Consider the following 14,364-nt stretch of genomic DNA (forward strand, 5'->3'; position numbering starts at 1 on the left):
AATTTTTCTAAAAGGGTACAGCTAGAAAGTAGATAAGGAAAGAATGACTTTTGACAAAGAAAAATTGAAATATAGGGCTGTTACTTATAGTACCAGTGATAAGCCTATGTCTATCACAGAACAAACCATCTCATTGATTAAACAAGCTGACGGAAGCTTTGACTTACCGTCAAATACCATATTGGTTAAAGTTCACTCAGCAGCATTGAATCCCTTAGATTTAGTGTTGTACAACTCTTCTAATAGATTATTTTCTTATTATAATGATCAGCAAGGTGTTGGTAGAGATTATTCTGGTACTATTGTTGCGATTGGCGATGTTGCTGCTAAGAAGACCGATTTTTGTATTGGAGATAATGTTTGTGGAATGTATACCCATATACTTGGTAAAGGTACTGTTTCGGAGTATGTTTTGCTTGATGCGATGTCTGTTTCAGACTCTTCTGTTGTCACAGTGCCAAAGAATTTGTCTTTGAACGAAGCTGCTGCATGGCCGTTAGTTCTAGGCACCGCATTGGCAATGACACAAGGACGTATTAAAATTGGATCCGATGCAAAGGTATTGGTTCTCGGCGGATCTACAGCTGTTGGTAGGTTTTGTATCCAGTTATGCAAGAACCATTTCAAAGCTGGTGAAGTAATTGCTACATGCTCGTCGTCATCAGCACCAATTATAAGGGAGATGGGTGCGGATGACACTATAGACTATACAAGATATCCTAGTATCGAGGGGCAAGTTTTGCAGGCCGCAGAGTCAGGTAAATTTGATATTATATTGGATTGTTGTGGTAATGGTGACCTTTTCGCATCCATGCCAAAAATATTAAAACCAAAATCACATTATGTGACTATTGCTGGCGATAAAAAGTTCAAGTATTCGAAAGTAAGCTTGTTTAACAATATAATGCCGACTCTCAAGCCTATTTTCAGAATGTTACTCTCTTCTATAGGGTTAACCTCGTATTCTTTTACTATTACAGGAGTTAGGCCAGGGAAACAATGGGCTGAGTTAGGTAAACAATTAATTGAGGACGAAAAGGTCAAAATAACGGTTGATAGTGTTCATCAGTTTGAAAATTTTCTTGACGCTATCGAAAGAATGGAGAGTCAAAGAGCGAGTGGTAAAATTATTATTGAATTAGATGTATAGTGTCTTCTTTATTAATTTATTTCGCAATCAACATAAGTCGATTGGGTTCCTACAATAGCACACAATTATAGCGCTAATAATAATCTACGAATTCAGTTTATATTAACATCTTTATCATTTCTAACAGCTATTATACAACTAATCGAAACCACTTGTAATTCTATTCGAGAATCACTATTTGGCTTTATTAAAAAGGCATCATTGCAATTAATTCTAGTTTATACATTGCACCTTACTCAAAATTATCAGGCCAACACCTCAAGTTTAAAAGCAACAGAGATAAATTGGCAGATGGTCGTCGGATGCGATCAAAAGAATTGGGGCGGGTCGGGAATTCAACGCAGGGCCTCACGCATGCTTGAACTGTTGAAGTTGAAATCACTACCTAGAAGGGTGTTTTCCGAGCCTCTACAGGTGCATTGGAATTGCGAGATGGTGATAAGACCAAGTGCTTTTGAAGGCTGTCGACAATGTAGACAAGATTATCGCCGTCCTATGTCTACCATTTCATCATAACCGTAAATATGGAGGTTTAATTAATTATTTACCATTTAGTTATACTACTATGTTAATAGCTTCATTATCTTTAATGGCTATACCTGGTTTAACAGGTTATTACTCTAAAAATTAATAAAAAAATCTGTACAAAAATATGGATTAAATAATTTTATCATTGCATGAAATAGCGTTCGCGGTGAAGATGCCGTGTATCCGTAGATTGACAAAAAGATGGAACGCTACATCTATACTAGCATTTGAAAGCATAACTCCAGTTAAACCTGAAATATTAGAATCAAAAATATATTTAAAATAACATCCAAGATAAACTCGAGATCGAAAAGAACGTTGAGGGAATTGAACCCTAAAGAGACTAATTTGCAATCAGCACACTCAACCATGAGTAAAAAGTTGAAGAATTTTGGATATGGATATGGACTCTATTGACCCTGCTGATTATATGAGGCGAAATGTCGATCTGAAACTGAAGATACTCTTATTGCTGACTTGTCGGTTGGTTTTTAAGTAAATCAATACTGTGGTCCATGCCGATCCAAATGATTGGCCAGGTTGAACCAGATTTTGCCAATCGAAGAAGCTTTCGGTGACTAGTGCAAGTAATCTGGTGAAAAGTTTATATTAAAAAGACTGTTCATACTAAAGAAACTCACATATTAAAGGAACTGTACATACTTAAAAAGAATAACAAGAAGAAAAGGGGTCTTTTAACGTTTTATTATTATCATTATTGTTATTATTGTTGTTGTTATTCTAAAAATATATTTGACTTGTTCTTTAACTTTTTTGTTCCGTGGCGATCATGCGACGTTGCCATTGTCTATGTATGTGAAAGCTCTTAAGGGTTCGAAGTACGTGCGAAAGCGGAATGTTCCAAAAATGTGAGTCTCACTCGGCTTGCTCAGAATGCTTGAGAACTTAACCTTGGTAGTATGCCTACGGCAGAAGGCTGTGTTATAAGCGACTTGTTTCTTCTAATAATCTAATGTTATTCATAACGTAGAGATAGATCTGACATGACATGCAGCCATGTTGCCTCGATCGTCCGATCTTGTGCATGCGGCTTACACAGATAAGGACTTGTGTGTCAAAGCAATGTAGTTACTGTTTTAACTATAGAAGCAAATAATACATATATTAGGTACGAAAAATAACCAACTCTTTTTCTTTTTAATTCAACAAGGCCAAGGTGACATCGCCCTTTATCTTAGCACGAAGTTCTATATCAACATCCAAGTTCAAGTCAAGTCTTAATCGTAATGCACCACTGTCATCTTTCTGTTGCTGTTTCTGTGGCTGCTGTTCTTGCTGCGGCTGCACCTGTTGCTCTTGGGGTTCTTCCTTCGTATCATCACCAACCTTGGCCATTTGTTGCTGCTTTTTGCGTTCTTGTTTTGCAAGAGCTTTCTGCGCTTGGGCCTGCTTCTTCTTTTTCTTCTTGCTACCCTTTTCAACAGCAGGTGGTTCTGGTTCTTGTTCTGGCTCTAGCTCTGGTTCTGGTTCTGGTTCTGGTTCTGGTTCCGTGTCTGACTCTTCTTCGGAATCGGAGTCGGAGTCATCTGAATCTGAATCGGAATCGGAGTCGTCTTCGTCCTGTTGTGTTTCATTCACAGGTTCTGGTTCTTCTACTTTAGGCTGAGGTTGTTCTTGAGAACCCATTTTGTTCTTTTGGTTCTTAGAACCAGTCTTTTTCTTTGGTTGTTGTTTAGAAGACATTGTAAACGACTATAAAAAAACACTTTTCAACAAGACAGAACTTGAACCAAAAGAGCGAACACTGCTTGCTTTATTTAATATCAGCCCAAGAGAGCAATCTAAGTTATTCCCCTTCCCGAAGAACTTGCCTATTATAGATGACAGCAAGAAAATCAAGGAAATCCGACATCATTTATTCCGGACCTATAAATGAGGTACTATTAGGAGGTTCCAACTCCGCCTCTCCACAGGAACCGGTAAGATTGCTGGTGAAAAAAAAAAAAAAAAAAACCCGCATATGTTCCTGAAGCTCGCGCAGGTCAGAACAAGGAGAAAAATGTTCCTATTTAGTTCAAAAGCAACCTAATCGGTGAGCTTAGGTCAGATATTATGGTTTTCTTATAAATAAAAAAAGTAGAAATCCGTTCGAAACGAGTCGCTTCCATCTGCAGTTGCTTCCTTGCCTTTTGCAAGCGGTGATGTCGCACAGTTGCGGTCCAATTTTTTTAGCAATAAAGTTAACCTGGTAATTGATCATCATTCGTGGTTTTCGGAAATTACGCTTGAACTGCGTCTTTCTAGTACATATAAAGGAAAAGGCAATCACCAGATGCTGTCTACGTATAAATTTTATATTATCTCCCCTTTTTTAGCTGTTTTAGATATTACTATCCTAAGCTTAAAATTTCTTATTATATTAAAGAAGAAAATGACCGATATAATTTCAAGTGCTACAAAGCCCGTCAAGGACACCGTCTCCGACAAACCAGGAGAAGGTGGCGGCGATGATAATCAAACCAACCTTATCGACTCTACCCAACAGAAGGTCTCTGACACTACAAGTCAAGCCACAGGCACTGTCAATTCCGTCAAGGAAAATGTTCAAGAAAAGACTGGTGAAGTGACCGACCAGGTGTCATCAACTGTGCCAGGGTCCGAACTTGTGACTTCAAAACTTAAAGAGTTGACAGGGTCACACAAGCTCAACGATAGCGGCCAGGTGACTGACAAGGCTGGAAATGTGCTAGCCACTTTCAAAGAAGGAAGTGGTCAATTGAAACGCATTGCTGGCAAGAAGGTTGATATTGACGAGTTGGGAAATTTGACAAGAAAGGGCAAGAAGCTTGGTTCCATTGAGCCTGTTCTTGACGATGCTCAACAGAAAGCCACTGACACAACAAATCAAGCCACCGACACTGTCAAGTCTGCCAAGGACGATGTGCAAGACAAGGCCGGTGAAGCGGCCGACCAGGCTTCATCATCTGTGCCAGGGTCCGACCTCGTAACTTCCAAACTTAAAGAGTTGAAAGGGACATATAAGCTCAACGATAGCGGCCAGGTGACTGACAAGGCTGGAAATGTGCTAGCCAATTTCAAAGAAGGAACTGGTCAATTGAAGCGTATTGCTGGCAAGAAGGTTGATATTGACGAGTTGGGAAATTTGACAAGAAAAGGCAAGAGTCTTGGTTCCATTGAGCCTGTTCTTGACAATGCTCAACAGAAAGCCACTGACACAACAAGTCAAGCCACTGACACTGCCAAGTCCGCCAAGGACAATGTCCAAGACAAGGCCGGTGATGTGAAAGGCAAGACCGGTAAAGTGGCCGACCAGGCTTCATCTTCTGTGCCAGGGTCCGAACTTGTGACTTCAAAACTTAAAGAGTTGACAGGGTCACACAAGCTCAACGATAGCGGCCAGGTGACTGACAAGGCTGGAAATGTGCTAGCCACTTTCAAAGAAGGAAGTGGTCAATTGAAACGCATTGCTGGCAAGAAGGTTGATATTGACGAGTTGGGAAATTTGACAAGAAAAGGCAAGAGTCTTGGTTCCATTGAGCCTGTTCTTGACAATGCTCAACAGAAAGCCACTGACACAACAAGTCAAGCCACTGACACTGCCAAGTCCGCCAAGGACGATGTAAAAGGCAAGACTAGTGATGTGCAAGGCAAGACCGGTGACGTGAAAGGCAAGGCCGGTAATGTGGCCGACCAGGCTTCATCATCTGTGCCAGGGTCCGACCTCGTAACTTCCAAACTTAAAGAGTTGAAAGGGACATATAAGCTCAACGATAGCGGCCAGGTGACTGACAAGGCTGGAAATGTGCTAGCCAATTTCAAAGAAGGAACTGGTCAATTGAAACGCATTGCTGGCAAGAAGGTTGATATTGACGAGTTGGGAAATTTGACAAGAAAAGGCAAGAGTCTTGGTTCTATTGAGCCTGTTCTTGACGAAGATAACGAGTCTGATGAATCCGGAGGCTCTGATGACGACACTGATGACGAGGAGCAATCATTGGAAGGCGGAACTGTCCGTGAAGACGGAAAGGTTGTCAACGATGAAGATGAAGTGGTAGGCCAGGTCGTTGAAGGGTCTTACAAGAAGCTTGAACGGTTAGTTGGCCGAAAGGTGACTTCTGATCACACTATTGTCAATAAAAAAGGGAAGGAATTGGGCACTGTCGAACCAATTGACGATGATTCTGATGACGACTCTGATGACGAGTCTGATGATTCCGAGGACGAGTCTGATGATGAAGAACAATCGTTGGAAGGCTACACTGTTCGTGAAGACGGAAAGGTGGTCAACGATGAAGACGAAGTGGTAGGCCAAGTTGTCCAAGGTTCTTACAAAAAGCTTGAACGATTAGTAGGCCGAAAGGTGACTTCTGAACACACCATTGTCAATAAAAAAGGCAGGGAGTTGGGCACTGTCGAACCAATTGACAATGAATCTGATGATGACTCTGATGACGATTCTGATGACGACACTGATGACGACACTGATGACGACACTGATGACGAGGAGCAATCATTGGAAGGCGGAACTGTCCGTGAAGACGGAAAGGTTGTCAACGATGAAGATGAAGTGGTAGGTCAAGTCGTTGAAGGGTCTTACAAGAAGCTTGAACGGTTAGTTGGCCGAAAGGTGACGTCTGATCACACTATTGTCAATAAAAAAGGGAAGGAATTGGGCACTGTCGAAGCGCTAGAAAAATAATCCTCGGAAGGCTGCACTGTTCAGCCGTGGGCCAATTTTGCATACCAATTTCATATTGCAAGAGATTCTGTAACTATATCGGATTGCCACCCACAAAGGATTATCACCCACAAAATCGTTTACAGTACGACCATGTATTGCCCATTAAATTGCGAAATTCAGTTTAGCCAAATTCCTTGAGGCTATCCACTTTTCACTTCTCGTTCAACTTTCGGTATGAGCTATATACTCTTAATTTTCCATAGTAATACAAGACTTTCACTTCGCCTAGGTTATGTTTTCTTCCTATTTCTTTTACTCCCTCTATATATTTAGCAGTAGCCCATACTCTGATATCCTTTTCCTCGAATGGCTTTTAAAGAGTTTAACAACAGGTTGATTTATGGCAATCTCGTCTTCAAATATGTCTTCCATTCTCGCTTTTAATCCATTTTCTGTTACGACTTCTAATTCTTATAACCCTCCACGTAATTTTAACTTTGATATCTTCAGTACTATACAAAATGTCAAAGCCACTACTTTGGAGTAAGTCTTGTTTTATGTCCATTGTTGGCGTGTATGTATTTAATCCTGCTGTATGTGAAACTGAGTCTTCTATTGATATATGAGTATATTCTTAAGTTATAGGTCTGGCGGGGTTGTCTCACCGTAGCCCGAAGAATTCCAGTACTAAAATAACGTTCTATATGCTGTTGACGAACGTGCTCTGGGATGGTATGCCTTAATTACACCGTACCACCATGTATTCTTCCATATGCAGACACATAACTTGCATCTCCCTTACCTATTCTCCAATTTTGTAACGTTCCTACCAAATACTAGTCTCAATGTAATGATTATCGAACCCAAATGGCATGACTGCATTCGCAAATTATTTGGTGCTAACGTATACCAGGACATATATAAATGCAACATGTTGGACAGAAGAAGTGCTTTTTGATTGCAGAGAAGAATAACGACTTTTGCTCAAGAAAAACTGAAGGACAAGGTTGTTACGTATAGTACGCATAGTACCGGCGATAAGCCGACGTCTCGCGGAACAAACTCTCTCATTGATTAAGCAAGCTGGTGGAAGGCTCAATTTGCCGTCAAATAACATGTTGGATAAAGTTTTTTTAATAGCGATGAACCCCGATTTTCTGGTTTGTACAATTCTGAATGGATTTTTTTCTTTTTCGTATCATAATGATCAGCAGGGTCTCGGTATAAGACCAATTGCAGCATCCGAGATATGGGATGTATACTCATATCCTTGGTGGTTACGATACTGTTTCTGAGTATGTTTTGCTTGATGCTAATTCGGTTACAGACTCCTCTGTAGTGAGAATCCCAAAGAACTTATCGATGAATGAGGCATGGCCCTTAGTTCTGGCATAGCATGGCAATGATCCAAGGACGGATTAAAATTTCTACATGCTCGTCATCTTCGGCACCAATTGTTATAGAGGGTGCAAAATATGCAAGTGGAATGTTTCGAAAATGCTTACAATGCTTTGTGAACTTTAACCCTAGTGTATGCCCTAGCGCACAACACAGTGATATAAGGGACTTGTTTTCTTCTAATCTGATCTATTGTTAAATAAGAAATCGTGTTGTAGAGATAGATCTGACATGGCATGCAGCCGTATTGTCTCGATCGTGCGGCTTACACAGATAACAAAGACTTGTGTGTCAAAGCGACGTTGTTACTTTTTTTAACTATAGAAGCAAATTATACATATATTGAGGACGAATCTAAGATAAACAAAATGAAACTTAAGAGTTGGTTTTTTATCTTGTTTTTTTTTTCTTACGACAACAAGGCCAAGGTGACATCACCATGGATCTTGGCACGAATTTGTATATCAACATCCAAGTTCAAGTCAAGTCTTAATCGTAGTTCCTTCTTATCTTCCTCTTGCTTCGGCTGCTGTGCTAGCTGCGACTGCCCTTGTTGCTGAGGTTCCTTCATATCCTCACCAGCCTTGGTCATTTGTTGCTGTTTTTTGCGTTCTCGTTTTGCAAGAGCGTTCTGTGCTTGCTTCTTCTTTTTCTTCTTGCTCGCCTTTTCATGAGTAGGTTCTTCAACTGCTGGTTCAGGTTCAGGTTCTGGCTCTTCTTCGGAGTCGTCTTCGGAATCGGAGTCGTCTTCGTCCAGTTGCGATTCGTTCACTGGTTCTGGTTCTTCCACCTTGGGCTGAGGTTGTTCTTGAGAACCCTTGTTGTTCTTTTTGTTCTTAGAACCAGCCTTTTTCTTTAATGTTTGTTGTTTTGAAGCCATTGTAAACGACTATGTATAAGAAGAAGGTTGTAATGATGAAAAAAAATTTTGAAACAAGAGAGATAATTCTGCTCGCTTTACTTAATATAACTTTCAAAAAAATCTTGTTCTCAGCCCAGGAGAGCAAGCTATTTTCTTTAGGTTCTCCTTTTGTCTTTTCCCCATGTACGTGCCTGCTATACATGACAAGGAAGTCCGCCATCATATTTTGGGCCTATAAATGAGGTTAATACGAGATGTAAAGGTTGCGGTGCGGCGTGGAAGGCCGGGGCCACGCATATAGGCAGTACTTCTGTCCCTTCTCTGTGCCCCTCTGTGCATTCTCTGTGCCTTCTTTGTGCCTTACGACAACAATTGCTCCTCGCATACTTAGTCGAAACGAGCCGTTTTTTTCCTGCAACATTTCAAACCCTGACATGACAAGCAACCCGGAGCAATTATTTTTTTTAGATTGCTTGAAAGAAGGTAGAGGAGGAACCAAGGTAATGTTGTATTCTACAAGAGAAAAGCAACCACCAGATGCTGTATGCGTATATAAACTCTATGCGATATTCCTATTTTTTATTATTTTAATAGTCTTATTATAAGCTTACAATTCGTTATTGTTATTAACTAAAGAAAAAAAATGACAGATACAATATCAAAAGCTACAAAGCCTGTCAAGGACACTGTATCCGACAAAAAAGGAAAACTGGGCGGCGGTGGTGATAAGCAAACCAACGCTATCGACTCCGCGCAACAGAAAGTCTCTGACACAAAAAATAAAGCTACTGACACTGCCAAGTCCGCAAAAGACGATGTACAAGGCAAGGCCGGTGAAGCGGCCGAGCAGGCTTCATCATCTGTGCCAGGGTCCGAACTTGTGACTTCCAAACTTAAAGAGTTGAAAGGGTCGCACAAGCTCAACGATAGCGGCCAGGTGACTGACAAGGCCGGAAATGTGCTAGCCACTTTCAAAGAAGGAAGTGGTCAATTGAAGCGTATTGCTGGAAAGAAGGTTGATATTGACGAGTTGGGAAATTTGACCAGAAAGGGCAAGAGTCTTGGTTCTATTGAACCTGTTCTTGATGAAGAGGATGAGTCTGATGATTCCGACGATTCTAATGATGATTCCGATGATGATTCTGATGATGATTCTGATGAAGAACAGGAAGAAGGTGAACATGATGCTGTCAATTCCGTCAAGGACAATGTACAAGGCAAGGCCGGTGCAGCGGCCGATCAGGCTTCATCATCTGTGCCAGGGTCCGACCTTGTGACTTCAAAACTTAAAGAGTTGAAAGGGTCACACAAGCTCAACGATAGTGGCCAGGTGGTTGATGACGCGGGAAATGTGTTAGCCACTTTCAAAGAAGGAAGTGGTCAATTGAAGCGTATTGCGGGCAAGAAGGTTGATATTGACGAGACGGGAAATTTGACCAGAAAGGGCAAGAATCTTGGTTCTATTGAGCCTGCTCTTGACGAGGAGGATGAATCGGATGACTCTGAAGATTCTGATGACGATCCTGATGATTCCGACGAATCTGATGAGGAAGAAAAGTCCTTGGAAGGCTACACTGTTCGTGAAGACGGAAAGGTTGTCAACGATGAAGACGAAGTGGTAGGCCAAGTTGTCGAAGGTTCTTACAAAAAGCTTGAACGATTAGTAGGCCGAAAGGTGACTTCTGATCACACTATTGTCAATAAAAAAGGGAAGGAATTGGGCACTGTCGAACCAATTGACAATGAATCTGATGATGACTCTGATGACGAATCTGATAATTCTGACGAGTCTGACGAGTCTGATGAGGAAGAAAAGTCCTTGGAAGGAAACACTGTTCGTGAAGATGGAAAGGTTGTCAACGATGAAGACGAAGTGGTAGGCCAAGTTGTCGAAGGTTCTTACAAGAAACTTGAACGATTGGTTGGGCGAAAGGTGACTTCTGATCACACTATTGTCAATAAAAAAGGGAAGGAATTGGGCACTGTCGAACCAATTGACAATGATTCTGATGACGACTCTGATGACGACTCTGATGACGACTCTGATGATGAAGAGCAATCATTGGAAGGCTGCACTGTTCGTGAGGACGGAAAGGTGGTCAACGATGAAGACGAAGTGGTAGGCCAAGTTGTCGAAGGTTCTTACAAGAAACTTGAACGATTGGTTGGGCGAAAGGTGACTTCTGATCACACTATTGTCAATAAAAAAGGGAAGGAATTGGGCACTGTCGAACCAATTGACAATGATTCTGATGACGACTCTGATGACGACTCTGATGACGACTCTGACGATGAAGAGCAATCATTGGAAGGCTGCACTGTTCGTGAGGACGGAAAGGTTGTCAATGATGAAGACGATGTGGTAGGCCAAGTTGTCGAAGGGTCCTACAAGAAGCTTGAACCGTTGGTTGGCCGAAAGGTGACTTCTGATGATACCATTGTCAATAAAAAGGGCAAGAAATTGGGCACTGTCGAACCAATTGATGATGATGAAGGTCCAAGCAAAGAAGAGCAAGAGCGGAACATGAGCCGGTTGAGCGGATTGATTCGAAGCTCCATTGACAAGGTCCAGCCATTCACGGAAATGATCCAATCCAAGGTGGACCAAGAAGAATTACCAGTTGACGAGTTAAACTCGGTGACTACACGAGCGGAACGGATCATTGGTGAAGTTCGTGGTGGTATTAGGGCAATTGATCCAGATGAGAGAATGATTAATGATGCCAAGGAGCAAGTTAATGGTGGTGGCGAGGCTGGTAGAGAACAACAAGAATTGGTCAAGACAATTCAGGAGCTTGACGAGCAAGAAGAGATTGTCCAGAATGCTCGGGAAAAGTTGGAAAACTATAAACCACCCGAACATGAACCAACTGAGGAAGAAATAGAAGAAAAGAGACAATTAGAAGAAAGAAGAGAAAAAGCGGGGCAGATGTCAAACTCTATTGACAATTGTATCGACAAGACTAAGCCGTTGTTGAACCAAATCAAGCAGCACATGGACAATGCTGACCGTGACCAAAAGAATGATAACTTGGACGAAGAAAAGTTGGTCAATGCGGTCAAGCCATTGTTACAAGAGGCTACTAATGTTTTGAACGAGACTTGGGGTGCCATTCGAGCCTTAGATCCGGATGGCAAGATTCAGAAACAGGCCAAGGGTAAGGGTAAGGGTGAGGTGACTTCCGAAGAGTACTACTTGGCTGATCGGTTGGCGTATCTCAGTGACCATGTACAATCGTTTATTGACGATACTAGAAGCAAATTGGACAACATGCCAGAGGCCAAGAAGGACTTGAACCCATTGTTGGATATGTTGCAACTGCCATTGTTTCAAATTATTAGCGCAGTGGGGTTGTTGTTGTCCGGTGTTTTGGGCTTGGTAAAAAATTTGCTAGGCGGACTTGGACTTGATAATTTGTTGAGTGGTATTGGTCTTGAAAAAGTGTTAGAAGGTATATTGTAAGTGAATATGTAATTTTGTGTATTTTGTTTAAGTGACATATTTGGTTTAATTAGCTTTCTTTCTGGTAGATTCTTTCTTGTAAACCATAATCATTCTGCACAGCAACCTCGCTTATGCATGTTCCTCAGTTTCTGGCTATGACGGGGAGGAGACTCCAACTTTTCCTAACCGATAAGTTATGATTCTTCCTGCCCTTCAAATAGATTAACAAAAAGAAAGAAATAGAACAACGCTGCTGCAAGGTGATACAGATCGGCCTGTTCTTCTGCCTATTTTTTTGGTTTATTTTCGATTCAATGACACATACTGACGTTTCGTGTGTTCATATTACAATTAGGACGTATGTTGGACTCGGGCGTGGCTGTGTCTTGAGAGTTGACACTAGGCAAATGAATAAAATCTGTTATTAGTGTATTGATCTTGTGCATGGATGTGAGTTGTCGATACACTAGTAGAACGGTTGATGAGATTTCGCATCCACTGTTCTAGCGGGTTGGCTTTGGGAACTAAACGCAAATGAAAACTAACAAACCTATGATAGCTAATGAACTTTAAGAATTACAAACCATGCCATTTATAGCACATGCGACCTAAGTGACAGGTGATGTATAGGACAACTTGAAACATAAAACAAAATGAAGAAATAATTGAGGCGTCGACGTTGCAGGCGACATGAAATTTAGGCTGCAATTCAATGCGTAATGCGATTCTTGGTGTGTCATGAATCGAGGTTGCAGGACAAGGTATACGTCTGCGAAGAAGACTGCGAGTGGTATTTTCAATTAGTACTCCTAAATGAGTAATTTGTCTATAGGACAGGAGGTACAGCGACGGCAGGTGCAAAAATATTTATTTCTATACAGTTGACTATTTAGCCACTAAATGGTACACATCAGGAGAAACCAACGACGAGAATAATTAGCTCTGATAGACGTCTTCCAAAGTTTCACCATTGGCCTGCTTCATTGTCAATTTTTTCGACAACAATCTGATTTTCTTCCCTTCGAATGAGCTAACACCACCGCCACTTTCTGAAGTTTCACTATCCCTTTGGGCACATTCGACGCTATTTCGATGGCGATTCAGCGGTCGTTCTTCGTCCTGTTGTTATTCTTGGTATCCTTCAAATAAACCAATTTATCACTAGCATGCCGAGCCTTACACCCATTATCGACTCTCAATCTTGGTGACGTGGTAGCTGTCAATATATACCTTCCACATGGCGACCACTCACACACCGAGGTATTTACATTTGCAGCTTCGAAGTAGTAATCTTTGAAACTTGTTTTGACGGTCATAAACATCAATAGCACCTTGAAAGTTACCAAAACCAGCTAATACATATCTGGCATGTGGGGAATACAATATAGTATTCCTCAGCTGGTAATGATAATATGGCTCTGGCATCAAAAAATGTTGTATCGACTAGCATATATACAACGGTAAATTCTCTTGCAGAAGAAGATCAAGTAATATCATGAATAGAACCAGTTTCTAGTTTTTTGAAGTCAATTCTTGAATATGATCCTGCAATTCCTAATAAATAAAGATTGGTTTCCACATAGTAAAATTTGTTGGTGGTATCATGATCTGTGGATATTAATGCTAATAATGCAGTACCAATCGAATTCCACTTTAATTGAAATCTTTCAACTTTAAAGAGGTTCTTCAGGCAAATTTGCAGATTGAAATTAGGTACATTGTAAATCACGACTCTTGCTGATTTTACCATTCTTTTCTGGGATAAAAATTGCATCAGATGGATTTAAACCCTGACTCATTTGAAAGCTTTGGAAAGTGGCCTTACGATCACTCAGGCTATACTTATAGATAGACGGTCTAGTTTCTTCATTACTAGAATTCGTGATATCAAAAGAATGGAATACTTTGTTATTGAAAATTTTAGCAAAGAGCCTTTCGCCTTGTGTGAATTGTGGCTTCCATCCAGCTTCATGTTTATTCGCCTATTCGCTAATAACGCTATAAAAATTAATATTGAAAAATTTCACATTATATTCCATAATCCACTTCCTTATCCTATAAACTCGGTATAACCCACAAGCACAAGTAGGTACCACTAGTTGATATTATCAAAGACTTCTAGCGAATCAATTCTAGCTTATATTTGTCAACCAGAAGAATGGGAAATAAAAAAAGAAGGGGCGAGCTGGGAATTGAACCCAGGGCCTCTCGCATGCTTGTAGTTAATAATCTAGTTTCCTAGATTGTCGCCCAAAGCGAGAATCATACCACTAGACCACACGCCCTAATCTTGGTTCTTTTGTTTCCGATACCAGCTA

At 40.9% G+C, this 14,364-nt stretch overlaps 6 protein-coding genes and 1 non-coding gene across 7 annotated transcripts; 3 read left to right on the forward strand and 4 right to left on the reverse strand. All coding sequences in view use genetic code 12, as the record gives it.

The window, feature by feature from the left end:
- Positions 1 to 43: 43 nt before the first annotated feature.
- DEHA2D08580g (DEHA2D08580p) lies at positions 44 to 1,150 on the forward strand (the record flags this gene model as incomplete). The annotated part of the gene is made up of 1 exon (XM_458834.2): positions 44 to 1,150. The coding sequence occupies one exon, from the start codon at positions 44 to 46 to the stop codon at positions 1,148 to 1,150; it is 1,107 nt and encodes a 368-aa protein (XP_458834.1).
- A 1,686-nt stretch (positions 1,151 to 2,836) lies between these two features.
- Positions 2,837 to 3,382, reverse strand: DEHA2D08602g (DEHA2D08602p; the record flags this gene model as incomplete). Its single annotated transcript, XM_458835.1, has 1 exon — positions 2,837 to 3,382. One exon carries the CDS (start codon positions 3,380 to 3,382, stop codon positions 2,837 to 2,839), a length of 546 nt encoding a protein of 181 aa, XP_458835.1.
- A 589-nt stretch (positions 3,383 to 3,971) lies between these two features.
- On the forward strand, positions 3,972 to 6,359 carry DEHA2D08624g (DEHA2D08624p; the record flags this gene model as incomplete). The annotated part of the gene is made up of 1 exon (XM_458836.1): positions 3,972 to 6,359. One exon carries the CDS (start codon positions 3,972 to 3,974, stop codon positions 6,357 to 6,359), a length of 2,388 nt encoding a protein of 795 aa, XP_458836.2.
- A 303-nt stretch (positions 6,360 to 6,662) lies between these two features.
- DEHA2D08646g (DEHA2D08646p) lies at positions 6,663 to 6,773 on the reverse strand (the record flags this gene model as incomplete). The annotated part of the gene is made up of 1 exon (XM_458837.1): positions 6,663 to 6,773. The coding sequence occupies one exon, from the start codon at positions 6,771 to 6,773 to the stop codon at positions 6,663 to 6,665; it is 111 nt and encodes a 36-aa protein (XP_458837.2).
- An 822-nt stretch (positions 6,774 to 7,595) lies between these two features.
- Positions 7,596 to 7,736, forward strand: DEHA2D08668g (DEHA2D08668p; the record flags this gene model as incomplete). Its single annotated transcript, XM_458838.1, has 1 exon — positions 7,596 to 7,736. The coding sequence occupies one exon, from the start codon at positions 7,596 to 7,598 to the stop codon at positions 7,734 to 7,736; it is 141 nt and encodes a 46-aa protein (XP_458838.2).
- A 412-nt stretch (positions 7,737 to 8,148) lies between these two features.
- DEHA2D08690g (DEHA2D08690p) lies at positions 8,149 to 8,619 on the reverse strand (the record flags this gene model as incomplete). Its single annotated transcript, XM_458839.1, has 1 exon — positions 8,149 to 8,619. The coding sequence occupies one exon, from the start codon at positions 8,617 to 8,619 to the stop codon at positions 8,149 to 8,151; it is 471 nt and encodes a 156-aa protein (XP_458839.2).
- A 5,604-nt stretch (positions 8,620 to 14,223) lies between these two features.
- Positions 14,224 to 14,331, reverse strand: DEHA2D08712r. The gene is made up of 2 exons: positions 14,295 to 14,331; positions 14,224 to 14,260 (listed from the first exon to the last, which is right to left on the reverse strand). It is a non-coding gene; the product is annotated as a tRNA-Pro (tRNA).
- Between the last annotated feature and the right edge of the window lie 33 nt (positions 14,332 to 14,364).

This window comes from Debaryomyces hansenii (assembly GCF_000006445.2).
Source record: "Debaryomyces hansenii CBS767 chromosome A complete sequence".
NCBI lineage: Eukaryota > Fungi > Ascomycota > Pichiomycetes > Serinales > Debaryomycetaceae > Debaryomyces > Debaryomyces hansenii.